Genomic DNA, 12,930 nt, shown 5'->3' on the forward strand with positions numbered 1-12,930 from the left:
GGGGTTGGCATTAGGAAAGATTCGATTTGATAATCCGTATTATCAAACTATTATAAAGGACCTAGCAGAGTGCCAGGGAGACTTCAATCATCATTGGTATTGGCATTATCTTGCCATTGAAGCACTCCTCTGTGAGGCAAGTATCATTAAACCCATTTTACAAAGAAATTAAGGCTCAGACATATTTAGATAGCTTGCCTAAAACTGATAGTAACACAAAGCACTGATTCACACCCAGAACTTTTATTTCCAAATCCAAGGTTTCCAGCACTCCGGCTCTGATTAATCCAATCCCACTAAAATGGAAAGGATTTACAGTATGCTGCTCCAAGGCAAGGTTGCACTTTAAGATATGCAGAGAAAGGAGTTGCGAAAGCACAAGAATTCATTCTTGGCGGTGCTAATCCTTGGGAGGAAAGGTATAATTCCCGGAGCTCTAAGACTGAAAGGGCACGGGAGATACTAGAGGATGTCACAAACCACCCAGATTTCTGGAACCAGTACGTGGAGGTTTTAACCTGGACACACTCTTTTCCTGCTTTGATCCGATTCTAAGGAGGTGGTGTCAACCAGCGGCGCACCCAGGATGGCGCTTCTCGGCCTCAAATGACCTTGCTGCCCACAGCTGTGCTGCCCCTTTGGCTCCCCACCCTCCACGTGCCTGGGGCGCTTGGCGCCTACATATTATCACCCTGGTTGAACCTCTCGGAACGTGCCTTCGGACTTTAAAAAGGAGAGCGCCATCGCCACTTTGAGACACATAAATCACAGCCCTGACATGCTGTTGATTCAGCGGGTGACGTGCCACTGATAGCAGCGACAAATTCAGCCCCTTTGGATGACCTGAATTTCTCAAATTTTTTCCCTCTACTAGGTACATGTCATATATCGTGAGGACTGCCGAGCAACCTGAAGACCGTGTTGAACGCTGGACAAACAGCCAAGGCATCTCCATTTCTCCCGGGTCCGACAGCTTGGAACTCTTCAAAGCCATACCCTGTGACAATCACAAGGGTTCGCTCCGCCCCGTAGGTGACGGAAAACTCGTGACTCTGACCTGAGAGCTGGGCAGACTCAGAGAAAGCAGGGGCGGAGTTGCAGGTCGGAACGCTAAGAAGCCCAGGACAAGCGGCGCGTGCGCAGTCTTACAACACGGGACCTACTTCCCGCCGCTGAGACTAGGAAGCCGGACGCCAAATCAGTCCCCGCGCAGACGCCGCCTGCGGCTCAGAGCCGGGTGGCCGCCCTCCCTGAGGCGCGCCTGCGCACGTTCCCACGCACGCTCCGGCGTACGGCGGCGGCCAGGGGTCGCGAGCCGGTGGAGGACCCGCGCGCGGAGGAGCCGGGCGAGTCAACTCTTCTTCCCTCCCTTCCCCGCTCCCCTCCCCGCTCCCTCCCCCCCCTCCCCAAGAATGTTCCGCTACGAGGTGAGCAGTTGCGACCGGAAATGACCCCTCCCTCCCTCTGGAGCCCCTTTTCTTTACTTATCCCCTGTGCTTCTGTCCCGGGCTCCTGGGGGGGAGGGGACGAGTGGTGTGACCCGCGGGACCCAGAGGAACGCGTCAGGCCTGGAGTCGTGGGCTAATCTGAGAGCTGTGAGCTGGCTTCTGGCGGCGGCACACTCCTATTAGTTGTCGCTGGGGGGTGTTGGCCTCTGTTTTGAGATGGGGAGGGCCCGTTAAGTGCCTTACCCAGACCACCCGCCAGCCCCACCCTGGGAGGAGCCGAGAAGAGGCGGCCTTGCACCCACCTGGTGGCTCTTCCTGAAGAAGAGTCACTGGGGAAAGCCCACAGATAGGTTTCCCGCCCTGGATCCGGAGCCACATTCCCTCCAGTTACACGCACCCATACACACAGGCAACCCTTGGGTCAGTGGGACCTGTGCTCGTCCTTAGACTGGGTCCGTAGACTTTACTAAAGAGGCCTCGGAGTTGGGAGGAGGCGTGTCCAACAGAAGTTTCTTCTGGCCGAGTGGGGGGAGACGTGGGTTTTTGGTGTCGTTCCCGGTAATGTAGCAATAATCGAGAGTCCTGAACATGTCACTGATTCACTGTGTGACCTTGAGGGACTCGTAATCTCTGGACATAGAGTCTGGGTTTGTAGAATAAAAGAGCTGCTCTCGATAATCCCTGAGCGTCTTTCCAATTTAAAAATCCAGTGATTTGATTACGTAGATCTTTGCGATTGGGGAAGGAGTGCTGCTGGATGTTGCATACTTGCTTTGTGTGCGTTTGGGAGGTCTTGAGGTGGGCGAAATGGCCCTTTTGCCTCACCTTTATGTGGGAACAGCCTAGCTAAGAGGTGGCCAAGCGAGGTGTATCACAACCCTGCCTTCGGATTGCAAATCTTTGAAAATTATGGACGCCTAACTTGATACGTGATAGGAAATGGTTTAAGACCAAACTAACTTCACTTAAACGTGGAGAGGTGATGAGACGCGGTAAGGAGCTGCCAAAAGAGAACAAAACTTGAGAAATCCGTTAAAAAACTGAAGTGGAAGGAAGAACTGTAAAATAGAACCCACCTAGGTTGTTACCGTAATATCTGGCTTTGTTCAGCAATCCACAGTCTAAATCTGTGCCTCATTTGATCCTCATAACTGGGGAAGGTGATGTACCTGTATTACCACTTCAGAGACTAGAGCCCAACAAAGCCTGAGGCACAATAGGTGCTCACGAGGTATTTAATGAATTGATCGCTGCAAATGACTTACTTGTCCAAGTTCACACCAGGAGAGTTTGCTTAATTGTGTTTGAAAAGTTCAGCTTTAGTTTGATGACCAGAGTTTGGGCCTGTAGGAAACAGAAGGGGGAAAAGATGGAAAATGAAGAGAAAGCTTTACAAGTGAAAAATAAAATAGTTGACAACATGACATGAATATGGGGAAGATGAAAATTTTGTTGAAAAATACACTAACACTCAGGGAAAATAGTAAAGAATTTGTTTTCATCTGTTATTACTGTTAACCAGTGATGCAAAGGAAGCTGGCATACCATGAGGAAATGTTATTTGATTCCTGATAGAGAAATGGAATATTTAGGGGGAAGGTTAAATGAAATGAGTAGGAAAGAGAAACTGAAAGAAAAGAAGATGCTGACATTTTCTAATGTTTGGGGAAATTGGAGGATTGAAAGATTGCCATCTTTACAGAAAGTCATAATGAAGCTGCTATGTTGGTTGGGAAGACAAGATGAACATCTTCAGAACATTTTACAGTGAGGTTGTGAACTTCACGAATAGCTTTTCTTTTTTCAGTCTTTGGAGGATTGTCCTCTGGATGAAGATGAGGATGCATTTCAGGGCCTGGGAGAGGAAGATGAAGAGATTGATCAATTCAATGATGACACGTTTGGGTCAGGTGCAGTTGGTAAGTGACATCTTATATATCATACTGATTTCTTGCTGTTTTCAAATGTTCTCCTTTCTAAGTGTTTTGTTTTAGTATAATCTCAGTCACTGATTTAGCAAAATACTCCACTCCTGGTCTTAGAATAGACTGGTGTTGACTGGAAGCATCTATCCTTCTCCTCTGGGCCTCTTTTGCCTCACTTATGAAACCAGGTGTTCTTCAAGTCTGGTCTCTGCCAGCTATGTGATGTATTGCTCTAGGTTGACACTATAAGGAATTCAAATGGTTAGAGAAGTAGACGTTTGACAAACATTTAAAATTGTCCTAGAAGAGGTAAATTTTTATTTGTGGAACATAAAACTTAAGGAAAACTAGTGAGCTAGAAGGAAACTCAGATTCTGGTATGTATGTTTTAAAATTCAGTTGGTCAGTAGTATATATTACATGGTCCTGCTGTTGTCTTTTAGTATGTTCCATAAAATAAAAATCCTTTCGTTCCAAGAATTTTGATGATAGAAAATTTTCCTAAGTAAGAATAAGATGAAATTTTCCCATCCGTGAATATAGTAAAAATTCTAGGAGTTGGAAAGGTTATAAAAAGTAAAAGAGCCAACCTATTCTTAGAGGTCACAAAGTTATGATTACTGAAATGGGAAATTTAGAGAGCTAGCTTACATGGTAAAGTTTGAGAATTATAGATCCTAGGACAAGTACACTAATAAGTTAAAATTAAACTGTAAAAATTTTAAATTAAACCGTATATTTAAAAAATGAATAGGTTAAGATTAAGTGCAAATATTTTTGCTTTGTTGATATTGAAAACAGCAACAACTTTTTTGCTAGGATGTGTAGAATATGTTGATTTCTTTGCAACAAATATTCAAAGTTAAGTAATAAGGAAAAATTTAACAGTAGTATATAGTCACAAGGTGTTGAATATCGAAAAGAGGTGTTCTTTTTTGTTTTGTTTTTAGAGAGTGGGGAAGGGAGGGAGAAAGAGAGGGAGAGAAGCATCGTGATCAGATGCCTCTGGCACACCAACAACTGGAGACCTGGCCCACAACCCAGACATGTGCCCTGACCGGGAATTGAACTAGTGACCCCTTGGTTTGTGGGACAAGACCCAACACACTGAGCCATACCAGTCAGGGCCAAAAAGAAGTCGTAACGATGATATAATAGGTACTGGTTTTGCAGTGACCTAAACAGCTTAAATTTATTAAAGCTTAGACTGAGTTGAATGAACTGGCAAAAATGAGAGTTTACTTTTATCAATCAGGGTTTGCAAAATTTTATAGAGGGCTCAAAACTGCCGCTTTTTGGAGCAACAAGAGAAGTGTTTAAGGTAGAAGCATAGACTCATTACAGAAGGGAACCAAAGACCTTTTGGATTATAGCCATAGTTTAGGAGATGAGATCGTCCAAGGACAATGACATGATCTCAGACGCTGTTCTCTCTCCATGGAGATCACGGGCAAAAGCAATAGAGTAGAATTACAAAAGTGGGTAACTGGCGTGCATGGTAAATTATATTTAGAGTTCATTTACTAATACCCCATAGAATACAATGGAAGCTACATACATTGTGTGCTTCTTTCTAGAATTCTTTTTCTCTTAAAATATTGTACTGAATTTTACTTTTTTTTTTTAATCCTTACCCAAAGATATCTTCATTGATTTGGGGGGGGCGGGGGGAGAAACATCAAATGTGAGACAGAAACACCGATCAGTTGCCTCCTATATGTGCCCCCAACCAGGGATAGAACCCCCCTCAACCATGAATCAAATCCTCAGCCTTTTGGTGTATGGGACGACGCTCCAACCAACTGAGCCATCTGGCCAGGGCCTGAATCTTACCATTTTTCAGCAGATTCCTCAGTATTAGAATGAAGTTGATGAAATCGATGAACTCGGCGTAGTAATGTGTCCCTCAGTTTTGAACCTGGGCAGAGAAGGAGTAGTCCTGCCTTCTCTTGGGCTTCCAGAGTGCTCTGGACAGTCTTTTTTTCTGACTTTCTGTATTCCTCACAAGATGGAGGAAATATTGCCTGAGAAGGATGCTCGAGTTTACAGAGCTGTATTTTATGTGATAGAAAGAAAAGTACACACACAATGAAAAAGCCCCTGGGGTTACACACAAAAGAACAGGCAGTGAAAAGCAGAGGCAGTGAGATAGCACATGGTCAGCCCACTTTGTGCCCTCAGGCATAGGGGTGTTTAAGAAGGATTTCTTGGTTAACAGAGTTCATAATGAAAAAAGTTGCGGGTGCGAGCCTTTTCCACTGAGTATAATATACTTGAATTGTAAAATTAAAATCTTAATGCCTCATACCATCTCTTTTTTTCTTCATAACTTCTTGATCTAAATACTGTAAGGGTTTATAAAAGGGAAATTGCTAAGTCGTCCTATGTCTTGCTTAATACACCTCTGCAAGTAGATACACAGGTGGTGCAGAGAATTTAAACCAGGAGATAAAAATGTCAGACCTTTGTCACGTGTTTTGGTTTGATGATTTCTAATTCAAGGAGTGAGTGTCTTGAATGAAACCTGTTAATACAGTAGTTATTTTAAGTTGCCAGCTACTCTGATGTCACCTTCCCTTAAGAAACTAGTACCTGTCATCTGCATGGGAAAATGTTTCCTTCCTCGTAGAGCAATAAATGAGCCACAGTAATCTCAATTCATTCCCTAAAAGTAAATGCTTGCGTTTACAAGATGCTTATTATGTGCTAGACACCATTCTAAATGTTTTATATATAACCCTCACAGCAACCTTGTGAAGTAGGCACTGCTATTATCCTCATTTTAGCAAATGAGGAAGGGGGAAAATGAGGAAGGAAAGTAACAGATGAAGTAACTATAAATGGAATCAGTGCAAACCACCAGTTAAAGCAATCTTTGGGGAATCTTGGGGCACCTCCCACCTCCACATGGAAGGACTCCGCACTCTTCCTACTTTTATTGGTAGCTGCTGTAATCATCAGGGACTGAGAAGGCCTTAAAGTTAAATCACCTGTACTTCCTAATCATTTTGTTTTTATTTAAAAATATCTCTGAGCCCTGGCCAGTGTGGCTCGGCTAGAGCGTAGTCCGTACACCAAAAGGTGCGGGTTCGATCCCCTGTCGTGTCCCATACAGGAGGCAACCAGTCAATGTCTCTCTCACACTGGTGTTTATTTCTCCCTCTCCCTTCCTCTCTAAAATCAGTAAAGATATAAAAAAATTAATATCCCTGAGACAGACTTCAGGGAAATCATTACAAGCACAAGTTTATGGGAACAATCAGGAATTCACTAACCCACCTCAGGGTATAGGTTAATGAGTTGAAGGAAAACAGGTACCTCTTTCCCTTCGTTGCTCTGTCATTCTCTTGCTTTCTGTTTATCATTTTGACCAGTGTGGATTGAGGTGCAGCGTTGGCATATCTGCATAACTAGATGTTCAGGTCATCTGAAAAAACACACAGCGAGGTATCCTCTTGTAAGATTTGACATCTCTGACATTGCTTCAGATGATTTTTCACAACAGCAGGTAAAACCTGAAATGATGATGATGGTATTCCTTACATAGATTCCTTTGCTTACATGTTTCAAAAAGTAACAGTTCACAACAGCCATTCTCACAGAATATGGCTGTTTAACCAGTGTTTTTAAGATGTAATTGTTAAGGACAAATAAACTTCTTTTTGGCTAGGATCTGGTAAAGTTAGTAAAGGTAAGTATGTAAGCAGTGAATGAAAACAATGCACATTAGAACTCTACTGCATTGGAATCAATCCATTAGCAAATTAACTTATTAAATTTGGAAAATAAATATTAAAAAATCCTTTTTCAGGATTACAGACTCCCAATTTTTTTGGCATTTCCTGAGTTAGTAAATTTATTTTAAAAAAATGGTTTGTCTTTTAAAAATTTTCTCAGTTTACTCTTCCTTAGCAAAGATGTCATAAGTATTAATGTCATAATTGATTTTTTTAAACGATTTTATTTATTTATTTTTAGAAAGGGGGAGGGAGGGAGGGAGAGAAACATCAATGTGTGGTTGCCTCCCATACACCCCCTACTGGGGACCTGGCCTGCAACCAAGGCATGTGCCCTGACTGGGAATGAACTGGCGACCCTTTGGTTCACAGGCTGGCACTCAGTCCACTGAACCACACTAGACAGAGCACAACTGATTTTTAATTACACAATTTTTTCAGGAATTTTTTTGCTGATAACTGATTATTTAAATTAATACTTAATTTTCATGTAACATGGATTTTTTCTTTACCACAAGCAGTACATTTGTATCTTCTGCGGTACCCAAAGACAAGGCAGTGTGGTTCTGATCATACCAAATTTATAATTTGGAAGTCCCACTTCCCTCACTTTTTGGACTAGTGTTACATGATACATTGTTGTGCAGTAAAAATAGCAGATTCTAAATGTTTATAATCTAACCCCAAAAGGGACTTAACCTACTTAAATATTTGCTTAAGATATTAAGATATGTATAATATTCATTACAGTATTAATCATTATATTGAGAATTTGCAAGTGATCTAAATTGCCATCAGTAGGGAAAAGCTAAATTAGTTTGTCAACAGAATAGAATCTTATATAGAAATTAAAAAGAATGAATTAATATTATCAGTAGTTATCTGTGTGTGCATGCATGAAAAGATATCCAAGCTATATTGCTTAAGTAAAAAATAAACAAGTTTAAACTTTATAGTTTGCAATATGGAACTGTGGGAAACTTTCTAAATTACATTTTGTGTGATGTAACCATGTATTTTCTTTGTAAGCAGAAAAAAGAATAAAGATAATTTTAACAAGTTGCACATGAACCCCATCTATTGCACCCTGTATATCAGGCATTGTTTTTCTTTCTTCTCCTTTCTTCTAATGAGGCATATGGGAAAATTATATGGAGAGAATTGTCATTAAGGACACTTTTTGAGAATTCTTTGTTTCTGTGTTAGTCATAAAGGGAATTCCCTTGTTACTTCTTTGTTGAATTTCATTGAACATACAAAACAAAATTAAAATCAGAATAAAATATGTAACATATAAAAGAATACATGGATGTTTTGTGGATTAGAAAGTAATGCATGTTTAAATGAGGTGAAGGTAGAATTAAAATGAAAAGGTCATTTAGGGAAAGCTTCAATGGAGAGAGAAAGGTGGCTGAATTTGAATGCTTAGGGGAGCAAAATAGTAAGGTTTTTATAATGGAAGCAGAATACGGTGATGAGATTGAGGAGCTCTGGGATGAGCAAAGTGATGGAAGTAAGGTGTAGCTTTAGAGAAGCTGACAGAGGGTTCTGAAGACACTCTCCTGTGCTGTAGGAGGACTCAAAAACAGTCCTGTGTCAGCATGAAAAGAAACAAGACAGCAGCCTGGTGCCAGTGCTACAGACTTGATAGTAGTGCACAGGAATCGCAGGCATCATGAAAACAGGAGAGGAACTGACCTGGTCCAGGGCACCACCACCTTTGCCCTGGCATACTGCAGGAGCCACCTAGCAGTCCTCCATGCTCCCAGTGTTGCTGCCCCTAGTCGGCTTTCAGCACAGCAGGCAGAGGGATTCTCAAAAAGTCAGGCCACATCAGAACCTTCAGTAGCCCCTCATTTCAGAGTGGCCTAAGAGGCCCTAAAGCCGCTCTCTTCCACTCTCTACCTTTATGACCTCATTTTCTTTTATCTCCCCCCTTGATCATTCCAGTCCAAACACGGTTCTTTCTGTTTCTCAAAATCGTCAGTCTCATCCTGTGGCCTTTATACTGACTCCCTCACCATGGAACACTCCCAGACACCAGCATGGCTAGCTGGCTTACTCCTGAATCCTTCCCTCGAGTGTGACCCTCTCAGTGAAACGCACCTCTGATTATCCTGTTTAAAGTTTTCGGTCCGCCTCTCTTCCTCCATATTCCCACAGTATTGCATCTTCTAATGTGGTTTCTAATTTACTTATTTATTGTGTGTATTGTCTATTACCTATTTCTTCCCTGCTTAAAAGAAAACTCTAGGAGGGTAGGGGTCCTTGTCCATGTTCTGCACTCGTGTATCCCATGCATCAAAAACAGGGCTTGTCACACATTAGATGCCCAACAAATATTGAGTGAAATGAATAGATAAAAAAACTTGTAAAGATGACAGTTACAATCTAAGAGGAAGTTGTATGTTAGTGTAGTGAGTTTTAGCTTTCCTTTAAATTTTTTGCCTGAAATGTCATAGTAACTCAAGATCGACAGTTTCAAAATTGGTTTCAGAATATAGTTTAGATACCATTGATAATGTACTAAGCTATTACTCTAAATGCTTGAATTTTATTCCTAGTATGATGTTATTCTTAAAAATGAGAAGCCCACTTTATTATGCCCCATAGTTTAAGCTTTATTTCATGTGTCCAAGTAGACATTTAACTTTCCACCTATCTGGAGTTGAAATTATTCACTTGGTTAAGGGAAGAGTTTTATAAAACTTCCTAGTTCGAGTATGAACTGAATTTCTTTTTTGTGATTTCCTTATAGATGATGATTGGCAGGAAGCACATGAGCGACTGGCCGAATTGGAAGAGAAGCTTCCGGTAGCAGCCAGTGAACAAACAGGAAATGGAGAGAGGGATGAGATGGACTTGTTGGGTGACCATGAGGAGAACCTGGCCGAGAGGCTCAGCAAGATGGTGATTGAAAATGAACTAGAAGACCCAGCCATCATGAGGGCAGTGCAGACCAGGCCCGCTTTGCAAGTGAGTCAGTTCCTCAGGTTTGAGCACTGTAGCAGATTAAGTGAAATACTGGCTTTGCCATTTTACTTCATCTACTGTAATGAGAAAAGTATGTGTGCTGTAGAAAATTGTTAATATAATTCCTGATAACAATTCTAGCAATGAAGGTGGGGAATAGTTATACTCTGGAACACTATCATTTCTTGTTCTCAAGCAGTTGAGGCTCCTTGGGAGCCGTGTTCACCAAAAGCAGGTGTGTCACACAGAGAGCCCCTGGTATTCCAGACTTAGCGTGTTTTCCTTTTTTGTTAGCCCCAACCAGGAAGTCTCAATTCCAGCATCTGGGATGGATCTGAAGTTCTGAGGCGAATTCGAGGGCCACTGCTTGCTCAGGTATTAAACATTTTCTATTTATATAAAATTCCTAATATGTGAAAACTGCAAGTTGGGCTTCCGTTGTCATCCTTTCCGTGCAGAGACATGTGTAGTTGGATATGGTTGGCCAGTTTTATGTTAATTACTTCTCCCAGCACTCACAGTTGCACTACTTGATTGCGCCCTGCCTCAGCCTCTGGGGCAGTGCTCACTTGACTGCGCTTTACTTTGAATGGAGCCCTTGTTACTCACATTTGTCCGCCTACAATTTAAGTTACTTAAAAAGTTATTTCTAGGCGGATCTGTAAGGCTGGAGAACAGATCTGTGTCTGCCAGTGTTTGGGAGTGGTGGGAGGGGTTGACTACAAAGTCACAGTACAGAGGAAGTTTGAGGAGTGATAAAACTGTTCTGTGTCTTGATTGTGGTGGTAGATTCATGACTCTGCATTTATTAAAGCTCACACAACTGTACACCAAAGAGGGTAAATTTTACTGGATATGAAATAAAGTTCAATTAAAATTTTAAAAATGATTTCTCAAGATACTTTTGGCATGTGTAGAGATTTTTAAAACATTTCAAGTTAGCTAATTTTTTTTACTGCTTCCTTAATTAGGAAATGCCTACAGTGTCTGTATTAGAATATGCCTTGCCTCAGAGGCCCCCACAGGGCCCAGAAGATGATCGGGACCTTTCCGAGCGGGCATTACCAAGGCGGTCAACTTCACCTATCATTGGGAGCCCTCCTGTTAGAGCCGTCCCCATAGGCACCCCACCTAAGCAGATGGCTGTAACCGGCTTCAACCAACAGGTACCTCTCATTAACAGGCACTCAGCCCAGGATATTGGGAATCTGGGCAAAATTATTTGGGAAATTGGTTGTACTGGGAGGAGGGTGGAAGTGTTGGGTAGGCATTAGATTAGAAAGAAAAATAGCCAGTTGGAGGAGAAGTTAGTACCGATAAGAGACACATTCCCTAATGCCCTTTGCTGGTGCTGCTCCTGTTGCTCCTGCTTTATAAATGGGGGAGTGAAAGGGTAGTTAACCACAGTTAGTGTATATGTCCTTTTTAAAGGGTTTTGCTGGCTGCCCAAAACATTAGCAGAGAGGTAACTGAAAGCTGGGGGGAGTGGGAACAACGCAGCATTGTCCACATCCCTTTTTACCTTTAAGATATCCCTGCTTTCCCTAGAGCCTGTGCAGTCCTGTTCCATAGACTTTCCTCCACCTGAAACGAGCAGCTGAAAAGGAAGGCCAATTTGGAAGGTATGGGGGGAGGGTGGTGTTGGTATGGCCTAGTTAGGCTCAGGATCCTATGAAATGGTGGAGTCACAATGTATCACAAAAGAGCTGAGCATGGCGGCCATATCACAGGGGCTTCAGAATAGGACTTAGTTAATCCTCCAGCTTTCTTATCATTCCTTCTCCCTCACTGCTACCAAAATACATCCTCTTGGAGAGAATTTGCAAGTTCAAATATCTGCTGGTACCTCCCTCAGATAGCATGGAAGGGTGGGGATAACTGGAGAATTAGCTAAATCTTCCTCAGTTAAAAGTGGCACTGTTGCTTGATATTTGTGAGAGGAAGTGACCAAAGGTTCTATGTGTGAACCCATAGCCATAGCAATTTGCTTAGAAGTAGGGCTTTGCATTGAGTTCTGTGTGTCTACCAGTACTAGAGGGGAGGGAGTGTAGGTGGAGGAAAAACTGACTTCATTGAGTGTAGTTGTTTATATGTTTGTCCCGATAGATTCTGTGTCCGAAGCCTGTCCATGTTCGACCCCCGATGCCGCCGCGGTATCCTGCTCCCTATGGTGAGAGGATGTCTCCAAACCAGCTCTGCAATGTCCCGGTAGGTCACTTTGCGACCAAATGAAAATGCATCCTGATCACTACTTGTGTAATCACTATACAAGTGTATAGATTTCTCCTGAGTTGTACATATTTTTTCCTATCTCTCTCCTCGAATTTCTGTATCTTCTGGCCCCCAGATCAGAAGACATGTTTCATTATGTTCAGTTGTTTCTCATCTCAGTTTTATTCTTATCTTTAAAAATCTAAAGTTGCATGATTATCTGGTTTCCTGCTATCTCTGTCCCTCATTCTACTGCTTTTTTTTTCTTGTTACATTATCATAGTACTTTGTAATTTCTTCATAATTTCATAATTCTTTTATATTTCTTCAATGGACAACTTGACTGTACAATTTAAGAGTTTTTATATCTGACTTTGTTCTGCGTTTCTATTGAGTTCTCTTATTATACTGATTTACTTGTTTCATGGTGTAATTTTTTTTTCTTTTTTCCTTTTTTTCCCCCTAGAACTCTTCCCTACTGGGTCACCCTTTCCCTCCTGCTGTTCCTCCTGTTCTCAGCCCCCTCCAGAGAGCGCAGCTGCTTGGAGGAGCACAGGTAAGTCTTGAATAGCCCGACCCATCAAGAACTATCTTACTTTCCTAAAGTGTGCTGGATGATACCTGTTTTACTCTTTA

The 12,930-nt window shown here is 42.1% G+C and overlaps 1 protein-coding gene across 1 annotated transcript in view; it reads left to right on the plus strand.

Moving 5' to 3' along the window:
* Nucleotides 1-1,189: 1,189 nt before the first annotated feature.
* Nucleotides 1,190-12,930, plus strand: part of PATL1 (PAT1 homolog 1, processing body mRNA decay factor) — a 30,412-nt gene continuing 18,671 nt past the window's right edge. Inside the window, exons 1-7 of the mRNA XM_045855389.1 lie at nt 1,190-1,427; nt 3,256-3,367; nt 9,869-10,086; nt 10,378-10,458; nt 11,055-11,249; nt 12,190-12,291; nt 12,761-12,850. Of these exons, the coding sequence (XP_045711345.1) occupies nt 1,413-1,427; nt 3,256-3,367; nt 9,869-10,086; nt 10,378-10,458; nt 11,055-11,249; nt 12,190-12,291; nt 12,761-12,850 (813 nt within the window). The 5' untranslated portion in view covers nt 1,190-1,412. The remainder of the gene's footprint in view (nt 1,428-3,255; nt 3,368-9,868; nt 10,087-10,377; nt 10,459-11,054; nt 11,250-12,189; nt 12,292-12,760; nt 12,851-12,930) is intronic.

This window comes from Phyllostomus hastatus, unplaced genomic scaffold, assembly GCF_019186645.2.
Source record: "Phyllostomus hastatus isolate PE091 unplaced genomic scaffold, TTU_PhHast_1.1 phas_scaffold_11, whole genome shotgun sequence".
Lineage (NCBI taxonomy): Eukaryota > Metazoa > Chordata > Mammalia > Chiroptera > Phyllostomidae > Phyllostomus > Phyllostomus hastatus.